The sequence below is a fragment of the Salmo trutta genome, chromosome 4, assembly GCF_901001165.1.
Source record: "Salmo trutta chromosome 4, fSalTru1.1, whole genome shotgun sequence".
In the NCBI taxonomy this organism is placed as follows: Eukaryota; Metazoa; Chordata; class Actinopteri; order Salmoniformes; family Salmonidae; genus Salmo; species Salmo trutta.
In genome coordinates, this window is record NC_042960.1 from 2096638 (window position 1) to 2118320 (window position 21683).

At 45.6% G+C, this 21683-nt stretch overlaps 1 protein-coding gene across 4 annotated transcripts in view; it reads right to left on the minus strand.

The window, feature by feature from the left end:
- The window catches only part of LOC115190777 (zinc finger protein 638), a 54869-nt gene that overhangs the window by 12028 nt on the left and 21158 nt on the right, over window positions 1-21683 (minus strand). For 2 of the 4 annotated variants that reach the window (XM_029748828.1, XM_029748858.1), the window contains exons 2-17: window positions 19247-20846; window positions 17385-17446; window positions 16485-16514; window positions 16042-16295; window positions 10361-10638; window positions 9928-10143; window positions 8132-8227; window positions 7898-7944; window positions 7719-7786; window positions 7452-7483; window positions 6725-6820; window positions 6351-6470; window positions 5806-5940; window positions 5518-5562; window positions 1943-2080; window positions 518-1756 (exon numbers count right to left, since the gene is read on the minus strand). In XM_029748828.1, the coding sequence (XP_029604688.1) occupies window positions 518-1756; window positions 1943-2080; window positions 5518-5562; window positions 5806-5940; window positions 6351-6470; window positions 6725-6820; window positions 7452-7483; window positions 7719-7786; window positions 7898-7944; window positions 8132-8227; window positions 9928-10143; window positions 10361-10638; window positions 16042-16295; window positions 16485-16514; window positions 17385-17446; window positions 19247-20846 (4456 nt within the window). Of the gene's footprint in view, window positions 1-517; window positions 1757-1942; window positions 2081-5517; window positions 5563-5805; window positions 5941-6350; window positions 6471-6724; window positions 6821-7451; window positions 7484-7718; window positions 7787-7897; window positions 7945-8131; window positions 8228-9927; window positions 10144-10360; window positions 10639-16041; window positions 16296-16484; window positions 16515-17384; window positions 17447-19246; window positions 21059-21683 lie in introns of all 4 variants that reach the window. The other 2 variants (XM_029748848.1, XM_029748839.1) reach the window with 2 other exon arrangements.

Sequence of the window (21683 nt, forward strand, 5' to 3'; positions counted from 1 at the left end):
AGGATCACCTTCCTCATATTGAGTTGCGTGCCCCCCCCCCCCCCACCCCACACTCTACAAGGTGTTGAAAGCGTTCCACAGTGACGCTGGCCTGTTGACTCCAAAACGCTTCCCACAGTTGTGTCAAGTTGGCTGGATGTCCTTTGGGTGGTGGACCATTCTTGATACACACCGGGAAACTTTGAGCGTGAAAAGAACTGCCACGCTGCTGGGTTTGACACAAACCAGTACGCCTGGCACCTACTACCACACCCCGTTCAAAGGCACAAATATTTAGTCTTGCCCATTCACCCACTGAATGGCACAAATACACAATCCATGGCTCAATTGTCTCAAGCCTCGAAAATCATTATTTAACATGTCTCCTCCCCTTCATCTACTGATTGAAGTGGATTTAACAAGTGGCGTCAATAAGGGATCATAAATTTCACCTGGACAGTCTGTCATGGAAAGTGTTGCTAATGTTTTGTCCTCTCTGTATATAGAGTGAATACCAACACACTAGCCTCTCTCCTACCTGCTGTTTCTCCTCTCCGTTTCCTCTCCTGGACTCAGACCTGGCGCCGCTCTTCCCACTGCGCCGGCTCCCCTCATACCTCATAGAGGACCTGGACCCCGGTGATCCTGATGACCGTTCCCTGTGGGACCACCTCTTCTCTCTCTCCCTCCTTCCTTTCTCCCTCTCCTCCTCTTGGGCCTTCAGCCTCTTCTCCCTCTCCTTCTCCCTCTCCCTCCTCGCTTTCTCCCTCTCCTCCCTTTCCTCCTCGCGGGTCTTCCTCTTGGTGACCTGCTCTCTTCCAGACTCCCTGTCTCCACTGTGGCCTCTTCGGTTTTCAGTGGATGGCTTTTGGCCTGCAGGGGGTGCCAGGTCCTGTTCCTTCCTGGCCTGCTCAGCGCCGGCCCTACTGGAAGACCGGACCCTGCACTCCTCCAGCAGAACCTTCAGGATCTCTGGGGTCACTCTGGGTAGAGCGGGGGCAGCCTGAACATCTGGAGTCTCCTTATCTTTTGGTTGTTTACCTGGAGGATTCTCAGCTGCAGCCTGTTCGGTGGAAACCTTGGTAGAGGATCTGTTCCTGCTCTCCTGTCGTAAGGCCTCTATGATGGCCGCCATAACTTTTGGGGCTGGGGCGGAGGTGGCTGTTGTGGAACTGGAAACTGACATTTTCTCAGTCTCTGGTTTAGCAGCTTGAGGAGCGGAGGAAGCATCCGAGGAGACTGGTTCTTCAGTTTCTTCAGACTCCGTTGTTGAAATTTCTGCAACTTTCTCTGTGACCTCCTCTCCACCCTGACCTCCAGGTTGGTTTGTGTTGGGTTCTGTAGCTTCTCTCTGGTTCACTCCTGCTGGCTGTAAGGAAGATGCATTAGGCTCCTTCTCTTGATCCTTTCTTCCTAACACTGGAGACTCCTTTGTGGCTTGAACCTCTCCTTCAACCTTCATCCCTTCATTTCCTGGCTGAACCTCCTGTCCTTCAACCTTAGTATCAATCGCTGTTCCAGACTCCACCTTTAATCCTGACTGAGACAGTGAGTCCTCCTGGCCACCAGGGGGCATAGCAGTCTCTGCAGTCTGGGAGTCATTGCCACCAGTTGAAGCCGTTGAGCCGGCAGCGGAAATGTCGACTTTAGGTAGATCAGTCTTGGGATCAGGTTTCCAGGAGAAGGCGAGCTTGTTGTTCTGAACAATGCAGGGAAACTTTTGGAAGCGGTTGAAGACACTCTTGGCCATGTCTGCTGTTCCCATCTCAAAGATGATCTGCATGGGGTAAAGAAAACAGGATTGGATGGATGGTGTGGAATTCCTGTAGGCAGGGTAGATGCAAGACACTTGAACACACAAACACTTAAACCCCACAAAAACAAACGTTCCTCACTAAGATGTCCCTCCCCTTGACAGACACTTGAGCACAAAGACACCCCTCCCCACCTACAGGTCCCTCACCTTGTCCTTGAGTGCCAGAGTCTGTTGGACTGTGCCGAAGCGCTGGACCAGTTTCTGGATCTCTGTTGGGCCGGAGGGCGTTGCCGGGATGTTACTGACAACCAGGAGACGGTTCCAGTCATCATCACCTCCCACCTCCTGCAGGACGTATAGGAAACATTGAAATGTATTCATCAATTACAAACAACTTTACTTGTACCAATTCTTAGAAGAAGCTCAACTTTATAAATAGTTGTTAGAAATTGTAAAGGGACTCTGCAATAATATATGCTCTTGGGTGTGATTCATTTCATTAGGTTAAATCATGTTTTAACATGCAGGTCTTAATCAAACCAAAATCAAATCAAATGTATTTGTCACATACACATGGTTAACAGGTGTTAATGCAAGTGTAGCAAAATGCTTGTGATTCTAGTTCCGACCATGCAGTAATATCTAACAAGTAATATAACCTAACAAATTCACAACAACTATACTTATACACAAACAAGTGTAAAGGAATGAATACAAATATGTACATACAAATATATACTGCTCAAAAAAATAAAGGGAACACTTAAACAACACATCCTAGATCTGAATGAAAGAAATAATCTTATTAAATACTTTTTTCTTTACATAGTTGAATGTGCTGACAACAAAATCACACAAAAATAATCTATGGAAATCCAATTTATCAACCCATGGAGGTCTGGATTTGGAAACCACACTACAGGCTGATCCAACTTTGATGTAATGTCCTTAAAACAAGTCAAAATGAGGCTCAGTAGTGTGTGTGGCCTCCACGTGCCTGTATGACCTCCCTACAATGCCTGGGCATGCTCCTGATGAGGTGGCGGATGGTCTCCTGAGGGATCTCCTCCCAGACCCAGACCTGGACTAAAGCATCCGCCAACTCCTGGACAGTCTGTGGTGCAACGTGGCGTTGGTGGATGGAGCGAGACATGATGTCCCAGATGTGCTCAATTGGATTCAGGTCTGGGGAACGGGCGGGCCAGTCCAAAGCATCAATGCTTTCCTCTTGCAGGAACTCCTAATGCATTGTCTTGCATTAGGAGGAACCCAGGGCCAACCGCACCAGCATATGGTCTTACAAGGGGTCTGAGGATCTCATCTCGGTACCTAATAGCAGTCAGGCTACCTATGGCGAGCACATGGAGGGCTGTGCTGCCCCGCAAAGAAATGCCCCCCCACACCATGACTGACCCACCGCCAAACCGGTCATGCTGGAGGATGTTGCAGGCAGCAGAACGTTCTCCACGGCGTCTCCAGACTCTGTCACATCTGTCACGTGCTCAGTGTGAACCTGCTTTCATCTGTGAAGAGCACAGGGCGCCAGTGGCCAATTTGCCAATCTTGGTGTTCTCTGGCGAATGCTAAACGTCCTGCACGGTGTTGGGCTGTAAGCACAACCCCCACCTGTGGACGTCGGGCCCTCATACCACCCTCACGGAGTCTGTTTCTGACCGTTTGAGCAGACACATGCACATTTGTGGCCTGCTGGAGGTCATTTTGCAGGGCTCTGGCAGTGCTTCTCCTGCTCCTCCTTGCACAAAGGCGGAGGTAGCGGTCCTGCTGCTGGGTTGTTGCCCTCCTACGGCCTCCTCCACATCTCCTGATGTACTGGCCTGTCTCCTGGTAGCGCCTCCATGCTCTGGACACTACGCTGACAGACACAGCAAACCTTCTTGCCACAGCTCGCATTGATGTGCCATCCTGGATGAGCTGCACTACCTGAGCCACTTGTGTGGGTTGTAGACTCCGTCTCATGCTACCACTAGAGTGAAAGCACCGCCAGCATTCAAAAGTGACCAAAACATCAGCCAGGAAGCATAGGAACTGAGAAGTGGTCTGTGGTCCTCACCTGCAGAACCACTCCTTTATTGGGGGTCTTGCTAATTGCCTATAATTTCCATCTGTTGTCTATTCCATTTGCACAACAGCATGTGAAATTTATTGTCAATCAGTGTTGCTTCCTAAGTGGACAGTTTGATTTCACAGAAGTGTGATTGACTTGGAGTTACATTGTGTTGTTTAAGTGTTCCCTTTATTTTTTTGAGCAGTGTATAAATGAGTGATGGCCGAACAGCATAGGCAAGATGCAGTAGAGGGTATAGAGTACAGTATATACATATGAGATGAGTAATGTAGGGTAAGTAAACATATAATATAAAGTGGCTAGTGATAAATTGATTACATCAATTTTTCCATTATTAAAAGTGGCTGTTGTTGAGTCAGTATGTTGGCAGCAGCCACTCAATGTTTGTGATGGATGTTTAACAGTCTGATGGCCTTGAGATAGAAGCTGTTTTTCAGTCTCTCGGTCCCCGCTTTGATGCACCTGGCCTTCTGGATGATAGCGGTGTGAACAGGCAGTGGTTCGGGTGGTTGTTGTCGATGGTCTTTTTGGCCTTCCTGTGACATCAGGTGGTGTAGGTGTCCTGGAGGGCAGGTAGTTTGCACCCGGTGATGCGTTGTGCAGACCTCACTACCCTCTGGAGAGCCTTCCGGTTATGGGCGGAGCAGCTGCCGTACCTGGCGGTGATACAGCCCGCCAGGATGCTCTCGATTGTGCATCTGTAAAAGTTTGAGAGTGTTTTTGGTGACAAGCCAAATTTCTTCAGCCTACTGAGGTTGAAGAGGCGCTGCTCTGCCTTCTTCACCACGCTGTCTGTGTGGGTGGACCATTTCAGTTTGTCCGTGATGTGTACGCCGAGGAACTTAAAACTTTCCACCCTCTCCACTACTGTCCCGTCGATGTGGATAGGGGGCTGCTCCCTCTGCTGTTTCCTGAAGTCCACGATCATCTCCTTTGTTTTGTTGACATTGAGTGTGAGGTTATTTTCCTGACACCACACTCCGAGGACCCTTACCTCCTCCTTGTAGGCCGTCTTGTCGTTGGTAATCAAGCCTACCACTGTAGTGTTGTCTGCAAACTTGATGATTGAGTTGGAGGCGTGCATGGCCATGCAGTCGTGGGTGAACTGGGAATACAGGAGAGGGCTGAGAACGCACCCTTGTGGGGACCCAGTGTTGAGGATCAGTGGGGTGGAGATTTTGTTACCTACCCTCATCACCTGGGGGGCGGCCCGTCAGGAAGTCCAGGACCCAGTTGCACAGGGCGGGGTTGAGACCCAGGGTCTCGAGCTTAATGACAAGTTTGGAAGGTACTATGGTGCTAAATGCTGAGCTGTAATCGATGAACAGCATTCTTACATAGGTATTACTCTGGTCCAGATGGGTTAGGGCAGTGTGCAGGCGATTGCGTCGTCTGTGGACCTATTGGGGCGGTAAGCAAATTGGAGTTGGTCTAGGGTGTCAGGTAGGGTGGAGGTGATATGGTCCTTGACTAGTCTCTGTAAACACACCAGCCAGCTGGTCTGCGCATGCTCTGAGGACGCGGCCGGGGATGCCGTCAGGGCCAGCAGCCTTGCGAGGGTTAACGCGTTTAAATGTTTTACTCACATTGGCTACAGTGAAAGAGATTGTCTGTTTTTCTACCTTTTCCTTGGGGTAGTAACAACGCTATTATTAAGAGCCTTTTAGGTTAGCTGAGGAAACAGTAAAATACTCACACTAACAGGATTCCTGGGTCCCATCAATGAATGGAAAAGTGCCACCTGTGGTAATAAAATGGAATGAAAAGTTATTTATGTCATCACTGAATCAGATCAGTGAAAAATAAGTTGAAAGTGCATAAACACTCTTTTCATAGTGAACATTTATCATCATACCCTGCAGCAACCACCTGGAATTAACTGAAGAAAACTGCCCAGAACAGAGGACGCTGGAGATGCACAGTTCAGGCCCTGTGCTCCACTAGGAGCTAATAGGGATCAGTCAGTCAAGCCACAGTATCTTACCGGTCTGTTGAAGTCCACCAGGAGGTTTGGAAGCAGGCTCATGTTCAGAACAGAATCGTTGATGCAGACAGGCATGTCGTTGTAAACTTTCACCATCTCCTGGGCTGACTCCACATCCTGCATGGTGACCAGAGCCTGGACCACAAACAGACAAACGGTCAGCAACAGTGAGTCATATTGGGTATACAAGTTATATTGTTTAAAATCGGTGAAAATCATGATATCGCCATTATACTGACTATTTTACCCAAAGCATCTGACAGAACATTGACACTGCCAATATATACAGCAGGTCCTATGTGGGAATCAAATTCCCAAACCTGGTCCTTCAGTACCCCCAACAGACATTTTTGTTGTAGCCCTGGACAAACATACTTGGTTCAACTCATTGAGGGCCTGATGATTAGTTGACAAGTTGAATCAGGTGTGCTTGTCCAGGGTGTACAGTTGGGGTACTGGAGGACCAGGGTTGGGAAACACTGCCCTAAGCCACATAATGCAAATCAATGTGAAAGTGAGTGATGTATTGTGGATAGCGTGCCTACCTCACTGGGCTTGGTGATGAGGAGGATCTTGACAGGTGTTCCGAAGGGCTGGGCCAGCTTGGCGATATCAATCTCGGAGCAGCCGCTTTCAGGAAGTCCAGTAATCTTGACCATGCCCCTCTAAAAATGGTCAAACCACAGGAGACAAAGACCGTCATAATCAAGACGTGGAGTATTCAGTGAGGTAACAAAAGAAAACGGTCAGAACGTTGTATAGAAAGATATCATGAACAGAGCTGAGTCACACAATTTCCTATTCTACCTGTCCTGACGGGGCTAAATCAAGTCTAATCTACATGATAGATTTCTATCTAAACGTTCCATAATGTAGCATCCCCTGCCTGGGCCTATGAGATATCAGTTCAGTTCTGCACCTTGTTTTCCCTCTGCAGTCTTTTGAGTCTCTCGACCTGTCCCGCTCTACAGCCCCTCTTCCTCTTCCTTGTTGGTTTCACCTGCTCCCTGTGTATCTGTTGGGAAACCCATTTAAATCTTACAGCTCAGACACCGCTGGCTGGCTGGCTCCCTGTTTTCTATTGTTTAAAAGTGTTAAAGACGAACTGAAACACTAAACTTCCCGACACCCAGGACCTATATACTAGGTGGTGTCAGAGGAAGCACCCCGCCCCCAAAATCACCCAAGTCATAGACGGTTCTCTCTGCTACCGCACAGCAAGCGGTAATGAAGCGCCAAGTCAAGGAATAAAAGGCTCCTTAACAGCTTCTACCCACAAGCCACAAGACTGCTGAACAATTAATCAAATGGCCACCCAGACTATTTACATTGACCCCCCCCCCCCCCATTTGTTTTACACTGCTGCTACTCGCTGTTTATTATCTATTACGTAATTTTCTTCTGTTACTTTTTTGAAATGATTTTTTTTAACTTTCGTTTATTTAGTAAATATTTTCTTAACTATTTCTTGAACTGCATTGTTGGTTAAGGGCTTGTAAATAAGCATTTCACTGCTGTATTCGACACATGACAACCGTCACTTACTTGTATTTTTGTAGATGTGATATATAATATTGAAATACTTAATAAAAAAAAATTGTAATAGACATACTGGCAAATAAGAGACAGGAACAAAAATAAAGCACCTCATTTGAATTCTTCTGACCAACGCTGGCTTCTGTGGGGGGAAAAAATGTATAATATTCAATTTCACAACTTATTGATCAGGTCTATCAAACATCATTAGTTGTATATTAATCAAGACATCTAAGGCTGGCACCCTATTTGCTATTTAGTGCAATACTTTTGAGCAGAATACATAGGGCGTTGGTGAAACGTAACGCACTATATAGGGAATAGGGTGCCATTTGGGATGCATTCTAAAAGAACATTAATTGTATGTTTTTTTTTACCTGGGCCTTTGATGGTCAAGTTGGCCTCGGTGGGGGCTGCAGGTGTCTTGGGAGCACCGATCAGTTCTCTATGGAGAGTAGTGAAATGTGTGAAGAATTGCCTCCGTAATAACACACAAGTGGCAAAGTTCAGGGGTCAACGATAACCCTAGTATATATAGGTAATGCATAATACTTACCCTTTTATAATGACAGGTATCGAGGAAGTAAGCTCCTCCTCACCATTCTGTAAAACAAAGAAATAAACAGATTCAATTTGATCAATCATCACTTTTTTCTTAATATTTAATTTTCTCCTCTTTCTGTCATTACTAGCTTCCTCACTACAAGGGAAACATGATATACAGTACAGTGGATGAATATCCAGCTAGAAGCTGATGTGGCTTTGGTACGGTAAGCAGGGAGGGACAAACCTGGTCAGAGACAGAAATGGGGTGTTCCCGTATGTTGAGAGTGAGGCACTCAGCCAGCGCTTTAGCGTCCTGCTCTTTCTGCATGCAAACAGTGGCCTGGAGGAACAGACACACCAAGAGGGGCAGAGGTTACACAGATGGATCCAAAACTTGTTTTATCATGGCTCTCTCTTGTACCTTTGCAGCAGACATACCGTGAGCATTATGTTTGGAACATCGAATCGCAATACATTTCGTGAGGTCCCTGGCACAAGAGCATTAGTGAGTCAGGCACTGATGTTGGACGATTAGGCCTGGCTCACAGGGGGCGTTCCAATTCATACCAAAGGTGTTCGATAGAGTTAAGGGCAGGTCTCTGTGCAGGCCAGTCAAGTTCTACCACACCGATCTTGACAAACCATTTCTGTATGGACCTCGCATTGCGCACGGAGGTATTGTAATGCTGAAACAGTAAAGGGCCTTCCCCAAACTGTTGCCACAAAGCTGGAAACACAGAATAGTCTAGAATGTCATTGCGTTAAGATCTCCCTTCACTGGAACTAAGGGGCCTAGCTCGAACCATGAAAAACAGCCCCAGAACATACCTCCGCCACCAAATTTTACATGTGGCACTATGCATTGGGGCAGGTAGCGTTCTCCTGTCATCCGCCAAACGGTAAAACGTGATTCATCACTGCAGAGAACGCGTTTCCACTGCTCCAATGACGGCAAGCTTTACACCACCCCAGCCGACGCTTGGCATTACGCATGGTGTTCTTAGGCTCGTGTTCGGCTGTCGGCCATGGAAACCCATTTCATGAAGCTCCCAACGAAGAGTTCTTGTACTGACGTTGCTTCTAGAGGCAGTTTGAAACACGGTAATGTGTTGCAACCGAGGACAGACGATTTTTATGCGCTACGTGCTTCAGCACTCAGCAGTACCGTTCTGTGAGCTTGTGTGGCCTACCACGTCGCGGCTGAGCCGTTGTTGCTCCTAGACGTTTCCACTTCACGATAACACTACTTACAGTTGACCGGGGCAGCTCTAGCAGGGTAGAAATTTGACCAATTGACTTGTTGGAAAGGTGGCATCCTATGACAGTGCCATGTTGGTAGTCACTGAGCTCTTCAGGAAGGCCATTCTATTGACAAAGTTTGTCTATGGAGATTGCATAGCTTTGTGCTCAGTTTTATACACCTGTCAGCAACGGGTGTGGCAGCAACAGCCGAATCTACTCATTTGACGGGGTGTCCACATACTTTTCTATATATAGTGTATCAGTGTTTCCGCTGCAGTCAATTATATGTAGTGCTGTGCCATGACAAAACAACATGGTCGATTTCAGGAAGACTTCAAATGTTTCTGCCTGGTGCACTTTGAAGATGTTACAACAGTCCACATTTACTTTTTGGAAGCTAACCAGTTAAAAGATCACATCTGAGATAATAGAACAAATGCAGAGGGGCAACCCAATGCTTCAGCCTATTTATTGAGCCCTATAAAATCAGTTGAAGTTTTTCCCCCAAATTCCATTTTCTCTCGTTTAGTTTTCCCAGGTTTCCGGTTTCCCCTGTTTTTACAGGTTTTCACTCTCAAAAATCAAACTTTTATAACAGGAAAACAAATAAACTGGATGTTAAGTCCAGAACAATGCTTAAAACGGAGGGATTTTGATGGGGATTTTGATTATTATGCAGGGCATCGACTCTAAGGGGTAAACAAGATGTCTTCATATTTATCAAAAAGACACCACGCTTAACATTAAAGGGTAGGATTCTTAAACTTGACACACTCTCACACGGTTATCTATACTCACTTTACTGTATTGCGGCTGCCCCTGTTTCCCCTCCCCCTCCTCGTTCCTGATGATGAGGACATTGGTGACCTTGCCGAAGGCCTGCACCAGTGACACCACTTCCTGGTACTTGGTATCTACAGGAAGGCCCGTCAGATAGAGCAAGTAGGAACCTGGAGGATTCTTCTTCTGCAGCGTTGGATTCGGCTTCTTCTGTGGCGCATTGGAGGACTGGACCTAAAATCAAGGAAGGAAAATGTACAAGCACTGCTTGGATGGGAGTGTGAAGAAGCTGCTATCCTTATAAGTTATTTCCAATTCAATTTGTGAAATTTCCCTAATGATATTACTACTGAAAGTAAATATTACTGATAATGAGGTTAATCTTAAGAGCCCTAATTACACTGTGCCTAGCAAACAAAAGATTGAACCAAAAGCTCTGCGAAGGGCACACCTCTGAGTCCTGTCCTATGGCGGTCTCCTTCCCGGACGCTGGCTTGGTGCCCGGCTTCGAGGAAGCTGGACGATGTGGCTTCTCAGACATGGACGCCGGAAACTTGCTGGCGGACGACAAATAGGACTCGCGTTTCCCGGACTCGTGTTTCCCAGAAACCCCTGCTCTGTTGCCGTGGCCACCAAGTTTGGCAGCTGAGGAAGAGCCAGCTGCACACTTGGCGGGGTCATTTCTGGAACGCTTCAGGCCTTCTCGAGAGGAGCTCCCAGTAGATATCCCTGGAGGTAGGGGTAACAGATGTCAGGTTATAATGACGTAGATATATAACAGTAGATATCCCTGAAGGTAGGAGTAACATATGTCTGTAATATTAAGAACTGTAAAATCTTGTTTCACCGAGTCGTGGCTGAACGACGACAAGGACAATATAGGACTGGTGGGATTTTCCATGCACCGGCAGAACAGAGAAGCTACGTCTGGTAAGACGAGGGATGGGGGTGTGTGTCTTTTTGTCAATAATAGCTGGTGAACAATGTCTAATATTAAAGTCTTGAGGTAAGTCTTGAGGTATTGCTCGCCTGAGGTAGAATACCTTATGATAAGCTATAGATCACACTATCTACCAAGACAGTTCTCATCTTTATTATTCGTAGCCGTCTATTTACCACCACAGACCGATTCAGGCACTAAGACCGCTCTCAACCAACTCTATAAGGCCATAAGCAAACAGGAAAATGCTCATTCAGAAGCGGCGCTCCTAGTGGCCGGGGACTTTAATGCAGGCAAACTTAAATCAGTTTTACCAGCATGTCACATGTGCAACCAGAGAGAAAATAAATACATAAATCAAAAATTAACTCGACCACCTTTACTCCACACACAGAGATGCATACAGAGCTCTCTTCCACCCTCCATTTTGGCAAATCTGACCATAATTCTATCTTCCTGATTCCTGCTTACAAGCAAAAACTAAAACAGTAAGTACCAGTGACTCGCTCAACACAGAGGTGGTCAGAAGACCTGGATACTACGCTACAGGACTGTTTTGATAACACAGACTGGAATATGTTCTGGGATTCATCCAATGTCATTGAGGAGCATTCCACCTCAGTCATCTGCTTCATCCATAAGTGCGTTGACGACGTCGTCCCCACGTACATATTCCAACCAGAAGCCATAGACTAGAGGCAACATCCGCATAAAGGCTAGAGTTGCAAGGAGCGGGACACTAATCGGAACGCGTATAAGAAATAAGGAATGACCTCAGACGAACCATCAAACAAGCAAAGCGTCAATACAGGGTTAAGATTGAATTCTACTACACCAGCTCTGACGCCCGTCGGATGTGGCAGGGCTTGAAAACTATTACGGAATACAAAAGGAAACCCACACTCGAGCCTACCAGACGAGCTAAATGCCTTTTATGCTCGCTTCGAGGCAAGCAACACTGAAGCATGCACGAGAGCACCAGCTGTTCTGGATGACTGTGATAACGTTCTCGGTAGTCGATGTGAGCAAGACCTATAAACAGGTCAACATTCACAAAGCCGCAGGGCCAGACGGATTACCAGGACGTATACTCAAAGCATGCGCAGACCAACTGATATTCACTGATATTTTCAACCTCTCCCTGACCGATGCTGTAATACCGACATGTTTCAAGCAGAACACCATAGTCCCTGTGCCCAAAGAAGCGAAGGTAACCTGACTAAATGATTACCACCCTGTAGCACTCACGTCGACAGCCATGAAGTGCTTTGAAAGGCTGGTCATGGCTCACATCAACAGCATCCTCCCAGATACCCTAGACCCACTCCAATTCGCATACCACCCCAACAGATCCACAGATGATGCAATCTCAATCCACACTGCCCTTTCCCACCTAGACAAAAGGAACACCTATTGTGAGAATGCTGTTCATTGACTACAGCTCAGCATTCAATACCATAGTGCCTACAAAGCTCATCACTAAGCTAAGGACCCTGGGACTAAACACCACCTTCTGCAACTGTATCCTGGACTTCCTGATGGGCCGCCCCCAGGTGGTAAGGGTAGGCCATAATAGGCGGTGTCAGAGGAAAGCCCATAAAATTGTCAGAGACTCACTCCATTCACCCAAGTAGGGATGAAACAGTTACTGGTTTCACGATAAACCATGGTAAATTTCAAATGATCATTAAAACCGTATTTGATTACCAGTTTGAAAAACTCACGGTAAATATCAACCAAAGTTAGCAACAGTGACGCAGCATGCAATGTGGGTTTCGTGTGAAAACACGGCGGAAGGCATTGACAGCGCTCTGAAGATTTTTATGCCTTCCAAGAGAACCAAATCTGAAGTGTGGTCGTATTTTGGGTTTTACAAGAATGCTGAGGGAAACTTAATCGAAGATGGTCAACCTGTCTGCAGAACATGCTAACTTTAAAAAAAAAAAAATGTATTGCTGCAAAAGGGGACAACACTTCAAATCTCTCGAGGCATCTTCGTGACCACCACCCACTACTTTATAGCGAATGCATGATGTGGGAAAATGTCATGGTTTGTCTGTCTAACTTGCTAATAGCTTCTCAATAATGTAAACTGAAGCATTCCCTGTTAACCACTCTTGTAAAAACACAACTGCTGCTGTATGCGTCGTGTGTCTGCAGACTCTATTCGCCCATTGCACATGATAACACGTTATATAGTTTAGTCGCCCAACCAACATATTTCATTCATTTAAAATCCGTCAGTCGTCGACTTGTTTGTAAGTGTTCCAACAGGAGAAACACTATATATTCCTATACAAGACTCCTGTATTTATGTCAATTGTTGGGCTCATTGCAATTACTATCACTGTCTTAAGACTCATTTGAAATTCTGTAAATTGTGCACGGGGTCATTGCATATACTCAAATGCAACACAGAAGATTGTGTGTGAATAATAATTATAACGTACCAATAATAATAATACATTTGCTATTCCCTTGTTTACAGAGTGGGTGTACAGCAGGCAAACCCACTGATGCTAATGGTCACTCCTCTACAGTTGTGACAGACACTCGAGCATGCATTTAAAAAAAGGCAGGCTGCTTATGCGCCCACATAAAAAAAATGGTCAAGATCTCACTGCAGCCCTTGCATATTACATTGAAAAGGACATGATGCCATTTCAAATTGTTGAGAGGCCTGGCTTTCTGAGGCCGATGAAGGTTGCCGTGCCTCACTGCAAAGTGACAAACATTTTCTACGAGTGAAATCCCAAACCTGTACAACCAGGTTTAAGCTGATGTTGTAAAAAGTTTGGCTTTAGGCACATGGTTAGCTACAACTACTGACCTCTGGACTGCTGAAAGCAGGAGTGGTCAACCCTACATCAGCTTCACTATCCATTACCTCACCCCAGACTAGCAACTGGAATCAAACTGCCTGGAAACACAGTTCTTCCCAGAAGATCACTCAGCTCACAACAGAGTGGGGGAATCAACAAGAAAGACCTAGTCTGCATAACCACAGACAACACAACAAACATGATCAAGGCTTTTGAAGAGTTCCCAGATCTGTGGCTTGGGTGCTTTTGGCCATCATTTGAACCTGACCATCTCAAAGGCTCTGAAAATTCAGAGAGGTGACAGCAGTCAAGGCCTGCCGTCATCTGGTCCAAGGCTTCTCACGGAGCTGGAAGAGAAGGGGATAACTGAGAGAAAAGCAAGCTGCCCTCAACATGCCACAGAAGGCTCTGATCCATGATGCGGTGACCCGATGGGGATCTACATACAAGATGCTTGAGCGTTTCCTCAGCCAACAGCAGCCAGTCTGTGTGACACTGGCTGGAGAAAGAGGAACACGGCATCTGATGTCCAAGGATGACGACATAAGTGTCATGGAGCAACTGTGACAGCTCCTTGAACCTCTGAGCAGGTTTACAGATGTGATGTTTTGGTGGAAAAGGATACGGAGCCATCCCTGACCAAGGAGATGAAAAGGGTAATGAGAGAAGACCTTAACAACAGATACACAGAGAAGGCAAAGAGATTCATGCACATGGCTTGTTTCATTGACCTCCGCTTCAAAAGGAGCTTTTTAGATGAGCCTGAGGCTGCAAAAGTTGACACTGACAGCTGTGTCCAGGAGGCCTTGAAGCTGGCAGCTGCACAAGTCAGGGAACAACCACAAAGCACCAGCAGCACCTCCACCACCAACACAGCAGCGTCGGCGGGGAAAGGCCTGGCTGGGTTGCTGAGAAAGATTCTCTCAACAAGGCAGCAGAGAGGTGAAGAGAGTCAGATTCTGACTACCCCAGAAGACAGAGTGAAAGAAAAGATCAAGTTCTACCCGTCTCTGCCACCTATTCCAGCAGAAGAGGATCCACTGGTGTGGTGGAGGGGCCATGCATCAGAGCTGCCTCACCTTGCCAGGGTTTCCTGGAAGCTTTTGTGCATCCCGGCAACCAGCGTGCCATCAGAGTGTTCAGTGCCAGCGGGCATATTGTCTCCAATCGCAGATCACTTGAGATTGAAATGTAAAAATGTCAGCATATTTACTTTGTCCGGTTTAAGTAGCGAACAAAGATGCATACATACAGGATGATAGGCCAGCAGCACCTTATTTCTTTATGAAGGAGAGAACAGACATACAATCAGTGGTGTTCATTTGATTTGTTTACATATTTTGTGTTATTTTAATGTCAACACCTGCACATTGGGTGTGTTTACATATGGTTGTACTGTTCTTACAAGCACATTGCTTTACTTGTGTTGCTTTTATATGCACATTTGATTTGCTTACTTAAGGTTGTGTTCATTAAAACCTGCACTAGGGAAACTTTTACCTCTCATGGCCACATGGTGCCATCTTTAATGTTCATGTTTTTATTTTAATGTTACAGCACACAAAAAGTGTCAAGTGCTGCTAATTTTACTTTTTATTTGTTGGTTTTCAATATAAAACTTGGTGAAATGATTTCAGTGTGTTTTAACATTTCCAGCACATCATAACAATACCGCAATAATACTGATAACCGTGATAATTTTTGTCACTATAATCGTGAAATGAAATTTTCATACCGTTTCATCTCTACACCCAAGTCAGACTGTTTTCTCTGCTACCACACGGCAAGCAGTACCGGAGCGCCAAGTCTAGGACCAAAAGGCTCCTGACCAGCTTCCAAGCCATAAGACTGCTGAACAATTGATCAAATGTCCACTAGACTATTACATTGACCCCCCCCCATTTGTTTTGTACACTGCTACTGTTACACTGCTGTTTATTATCTATGCAGTCACCTCACCCCTACCTACATGTACAAATTAACTCAACTAACCTGTACTCCCGCACACTGACTCGGTAACCTCTGTATATTGCCTCGTTATTGTATTGTGTTATTTTTTACTTTAGTTTATTTGGTAAATATTTTCTTTACTCTTCTTGAACGGCACTGTTGGTTAAGGGCTTGTAAGTAAGCATTTCACGGTAACGTCTGCACTTGCTGTATTTGGCGCATGCGACAAAAAAAGTTTGATATATTACAGTAGATATCCCTGGAGGTAGGGGTAACAAATAATGTCTGGGTTATGACGATGCAGCACAGGGCAGATATATTACAGTGCCAACAGACTAGCACTCCAGGAATACGCTTCATCTGGGTCTGGGAAACCGTGTCAACCACTAGCTCAGATTAGCATCTAGCCAAGAGGCTTACCTGAGGATTCGCTGGTTCTCTTCTCCGGCCTGTGAGCGCTGGAGGCAGAACCCCGATGGGACTGGGAGGGGCTGTGCCGGCCAGAGGTGTGGGGGGCGTGTCCATGGGAGGTGGGCGGAGAGATCCTTCTGCTTCGGTCCGGAGGGGGGGTGGGAGAGGGGGACCAGGACAGGGAACGGGAGACTGAGCGGGAGGGAGAGCGTTCTAGGGAATGCCAGGTGGCACAGGCATCCTGACCTTGAGACGGGTCCCTCCTGGTTTGGGGCAAAGAGGGGAGAGAGGAGTCAGAAGAACAATATGACATTATATGTGATTCAAAAACCCAGTGACATACAACACCAGAGGAAAATGATAGGTGGTTTGTCAGTTGCAATCCCAAAAAGGCACCATTGGACAATCAAGGTGAAAAATAGGTAGTCCTACATTTTGGGAACATCTCTCACCTTGGGACATTTGGATTCCAGTCTGGATACCTTTGGGGGGGAAAGAAGAGACATGAGTACATTGTCCTACACATTATTAATGGGTTATTGCTGAGTATTAATGGGTTAGTTAACCGTTGTGGAGGAGGGGTACTAAGCTAACATATGGAATTGTTTTAAGATGGTCATTCCATGGATCATTTAGCTATTTGATTCCGAATTTCTCATACCCCTTTAAGTATCCCAAAAAGCCTCCTATAGCCCACAGAAATGCATTGAATAACACATTCATAAATGGCAAAAAAAGGCAGTTAAAAAATGAATTGTAAAGAATACGGTTTTGAAGTGACTGTCCTATATCTAGAATATAAGAAAGCTCAGGAAATGTTTTGTTTTACTTAACCCCTTATTTTTGTTGGAACAAAACGAACTCCTTACTTCATTTGTTTGTAAGGGTTAGCTTCAGAAGGTCATGGAGCAAAACGGAGAACACCATCGTGTTCGTGAGTCACCCCTTTTCATAGTGGGCTCATAATATGTAGCTCAAATGGTTCAGACGCTACAGACAGTAGTTGGCACATCAGCGTTACCGACTTCAGACGAGTCACATGACACTTCTCAAACCGTTCGGACGCTAGACATTTTCGTGAGAAGACCGATTTTCGGGATGTCTCATGGTCTGATAAACAATGCTGTAGCTCGGCCACCTATCACGGATGCGGAAGGCTGACAGGCGGATGTGATGGATTGAGACACAGCCCATGCAACAACAAAAAAAACTGATATTTGATATCTTAAACTGATGGATTTTGATGGGATTTATTTTTTTTACTTAGACTGATGTACGGGTTCTTCAATAGACATAAGAATTTTAACTGCCAGCATAGTTTTAGCAATTCTTTTCTTTTTCTTAACACCCACTTGTTGCGCAGATCTCTGCAGCTAGCTGTGTGGTTGACTGTGTTCACGTGATCAATCCAGTCCTGTGAAGAAAAAAACAAAAGAAAATAAAGAAATAATGGTTAGATATCTACCAGAGTCCAGCAGAGAGATGTGATTGGTAGGATCACATTTACACCACCATAGTGCCTATGCTTATGTATGCATTAAGGAGAGTGGGGGAAATGTATTATGTATATTTAGGGGTATTGTTGATATGTATAGGTCTTCCACATCTTGAATGCATTCCTCAACAAGCTATCACAAATATATGTATTGATACTACTTGATCATGTACTAAAGAAAGTTTCAAATAGACACATTTTGGCAACAACCTGTAAAAAAACAAAAATGTAAATGCCAAAATTGTGTTTCTTGCAATATAACAGCATTGATAATGTTTTTGTACACTGCAGAAGAGTGAATATTGGGTAAAGTTAGTCCTCTTCACCACAAATAAGATTCAACTTTTGCAGTTATATCCATGTCTTCTGCAATCTTCATCTTCTTCATCTTCGACATTAGCAGTTTGGGTTAGGCTACTTTTTCGGGAGCAAATGTTTTTAAAATTTGTATTCTCCTTTAGTGTTTAGTTGTTGAACACCTCAACAGTAACACCAATCATACATGGATTTGCAAAATAATGGATTGAAAGGAGAAGACACTGTGTACGGTTAGATGCACACAATAATGTGATTATTGTGGATAGTCAGATCAATAAAATAGTTTAATAAAAATGTTTACATGCTTTGCAAGAAGAACGATTTCCCTAATAGTGCTGTTTACATGGACACATCTGGAATCAGGCTACCTGATGGCACTGATAAATGCAGAAAATTGCCAATCAAAATATACATTCTACCACAGCGACCATGTTATTTTTGGGAAGTATATTTGATTCTGATTTGGGACATATAAAGTTTGGATGTGAAAACTATTTGTAAAGATGCATACATTGTTGTTCCGAACTCACTTCACTCTCGCTAAAGACGGCGGCTCGCTCAGCTGGTGCTAGCACAACTGCAGATCACCGCTGGAATGCCGATTAAGGTATTTACATGTCCAGCTAATTTGAAAAATTGCTCAGAAAACCTGGTGTTTTAATCAGTGTAAGCTCACCAAATGTACAAACTGTTTAACCATTGCTTAAAATATGTCTGTTTTTGTAAGTAGAATCAAATATTATGTGATGTATTTCACTGTGTTTTATAAGTGGTTATGGTGTTTAAAGTAAAAATCCACCCTAAAAAACGTTTTTTTTCCCTTTCTTCATTAGTCCATTGTTGATACAGTCCCAAAAGGTTTTGCATCATCATGACAATGTGGCAAGAGACAATTTGCTTCTTGTAAGTCCAATATCTTGAAAACTTGACTGCTGACATTCAAAACACTGTGGTACTGTATCAACAGAGAACTAATGGAAACAAATACCAAAATATAGTTTGAGTGGATTTTTCCTTTAACTGCATTGGGCCTTTATAAAAGCTTAAAGGGATACTTTGTGATTTTGGCAATGAAGCTCTTTATCTACTTCCCAAGAGCCAGAGGAACTCATTGATACCATTTCTCTGTATCCAGTATGATGAAAGTTAGAAGTAGCTTTGCGAGCCAAAGACAACTAGCATTAGCACAACAACTGGAAGTCTATGGTACCTACTAGCATGCTAGCAGTTGCCAAAAACTTCACTATTGCGCTAACGCTAATTAGCAACTTCCTAACTGGACGCAGAGACAACAAATGGTATCCACGAGTTCATCGGACTCCAAAATCCTGAAGTATCCATTTAACAAAAATAAAATCTCTGCTTGGCGAACAACGTGTGCGGTACAGGTACGGTACTCACCTTAGCCCGTTCACATTGCATGTCGCACAGGGAGCAGGTGTGGGGATACAACTTCGGAGGGTCCGCCAAGAAATCACCTATCATGGTGGGTGTTGGGAGCCTCTTGGTGGCGCTAGAGCTGCGTTTGGCACCGGAGGGTCTGGTTGATTTTGACGACTCACTCCTGGCTTCGAACTGTGGCCTTGTTCTGGACCCTTCGCGCTCCGACCGAGATCTCGATGGCGGCTCTCTGACGGGCGTTCTTTTGTGCTTCTGAGCGTCGGGGATTGGGGCACGCCTCCTGTAGTCTTTGTCTTTCTTTGAGTCGGAGGAGTCGTCGTGCGAGTGGTGCCGCCTTGGGGATTCAGCTTTACGTTTCAAAGACGAACCGGTGGGCTTTGACTCTGGTTTAGTCACTCTCTCCTTAGGCGGTAGCTCGCGTTTGTAAGAGTCTCTACCCTCGTCCGCCGCCCTACTCGCGTGGCCGTAGTCGATAACTTTACCCGCCGTTTGCGTCACACTCAGAAAACTTGGGATGTTGGTCGTACATGAATGTGCAGGATGCCGCTGTGGTGGAGAAAGACTAGGCGGTGGCGGCAGGTTAGGAATAGCAGGGAGAGTTTGAGAGAACGCAGGAGGGCCTGTGTTTCTGTTTGTTTTGTGTATCTGTATGTCACGTAGGATGAAGGGCAGAGTGTCTGGAGTTAGTTGGTCATCAGGGTAGTGGCTGAGAACCTCCAGGTCATCGTTTGACAAGCCGAAGCCGGCCAGGATACTGCCTGCGCTCTCGGGTACGTACAGACCCTGCATGTTTCCACCCTGTGGACGACCCGGTTCAGAAACAGGAGCATTCCAACTTTGCATGCCCCCTCCTGAATGCCCACTGTTGGGGTTAGCATGAGAGTGGGAGGACTGCTGGAGGTGCTGCTGCTGATTGAGACCAAAGAGTTTACTGGGAGTCTGGTAGTTAGACCAGTCCACATCTTGCATCTGATTCTGCTGGTCATCGCAGGAGAGCGAGACAAGGTTGTTGCTGTTAGAATAGCCAGTCTCTGAACTCTCACCCTGACCATCCCCATGCAGGCGGGGGTCTACAAAATGCTGCCGGGAGATATGGGTATTCTGGTTGAGTAGTCGGTGGTCCTCGTCCCTCCCGCCCTGAACGCGGACAGAGATCGCCGACTCCAGCTCCTTGGGTAGCCGTGTTTGCGGCGGGAACTGACCCGCTTGGTAGCTGTTCATCTGGGCCATGTTGTTGCCATCCGTAGAGTGCCCCGGTTGTTGTTGTTGGTATGGCATGATCCTGGGCCTGTTGAAGGGCGCCCCCCGTTGCTGAGGCTGGTACATGATGGGGGCGAGCGGCTGAGCGATGTTGTTGGCAGCTGCTTGCTGGAGAAGGTTGAGCAGGGCCAGTTGCTGGTTGCCGTGGTTACTGGCAGCGGCGATGATGCTCAGTTGGTGCAGAGCTAGCTGGGCTTCGATCTGGGCCAGGCTGATAGCCGCGGCCGGTCCGAAGAGGAACGGGGTTCCCCGGCCTATGGTACCGAAGGCGCTGGCTGCCCTATCTGCCCAAGCTGATAGAGGGTAGAGCTGGGATCGACTTTCTGTGAGCAATGCGATACTGAGAGGTGGAAAGCAGAAACAGGATTACAGATGCTGGGCCTCCTTAAATTTGATTTACTTGTATTATTTCTTCTTTTAGTTCTCTTACAGGAGGCGGTCCCTACGTAGTGAGAAATGTCTATGATTTCACTGTTTTTGTTTCCTTTTAAATTGAGTGGTTAGGGGAGGGAAAATTCCATCATCTTCTCTTAAACATCTTGCAGTCATGCTCTTTTTCAGGGTGGAAAAGCAAAGCAATGTTAACTATTCAACACCATTAGACTTACCATCAATTTGATACAAAGGCCAATAAAAGAATAACATGTGTAAGTACAAAAATAAGTACAACAATGCCATTGGGTACCTTTCACTTGTTTCAGGCCCACCACACTGACAATTATCTGGGAGAATGTCTAAACTGAGCTGAAGGGTATGTTAAGATGTCCTAGAAGAATGGACCCGTAGCTACTTGTATTAGGTGTCACAGAAAACAGGCCATTACTTACACAATTCAATCTCCTAAAAAAAAATATATATATACACACACGCACACTTTGTGGCCTGCAAATGAATTATTTTGAATTGGATAAAAGACCAGCAACCTACTATAAAAAAATCAGTGGTATTATGAGATATTTAAAAGGCTGCCACTGGAGAAAACAAATTCCATACTTTAGAACAAAGACGGGGGAAATATGGGACCCCTTCATGCCATCTTTCCCTTAATCTTGCAGATACCCTGAGAAGTGTCATGGGTAATAAGAAAGAATGTTTATTTTTGTTCATGTAATAAAAACGTAATCATGTTATGTAATGTACAGGTAACTGTCAAAATAAAGTAAATTCCAACATAAAG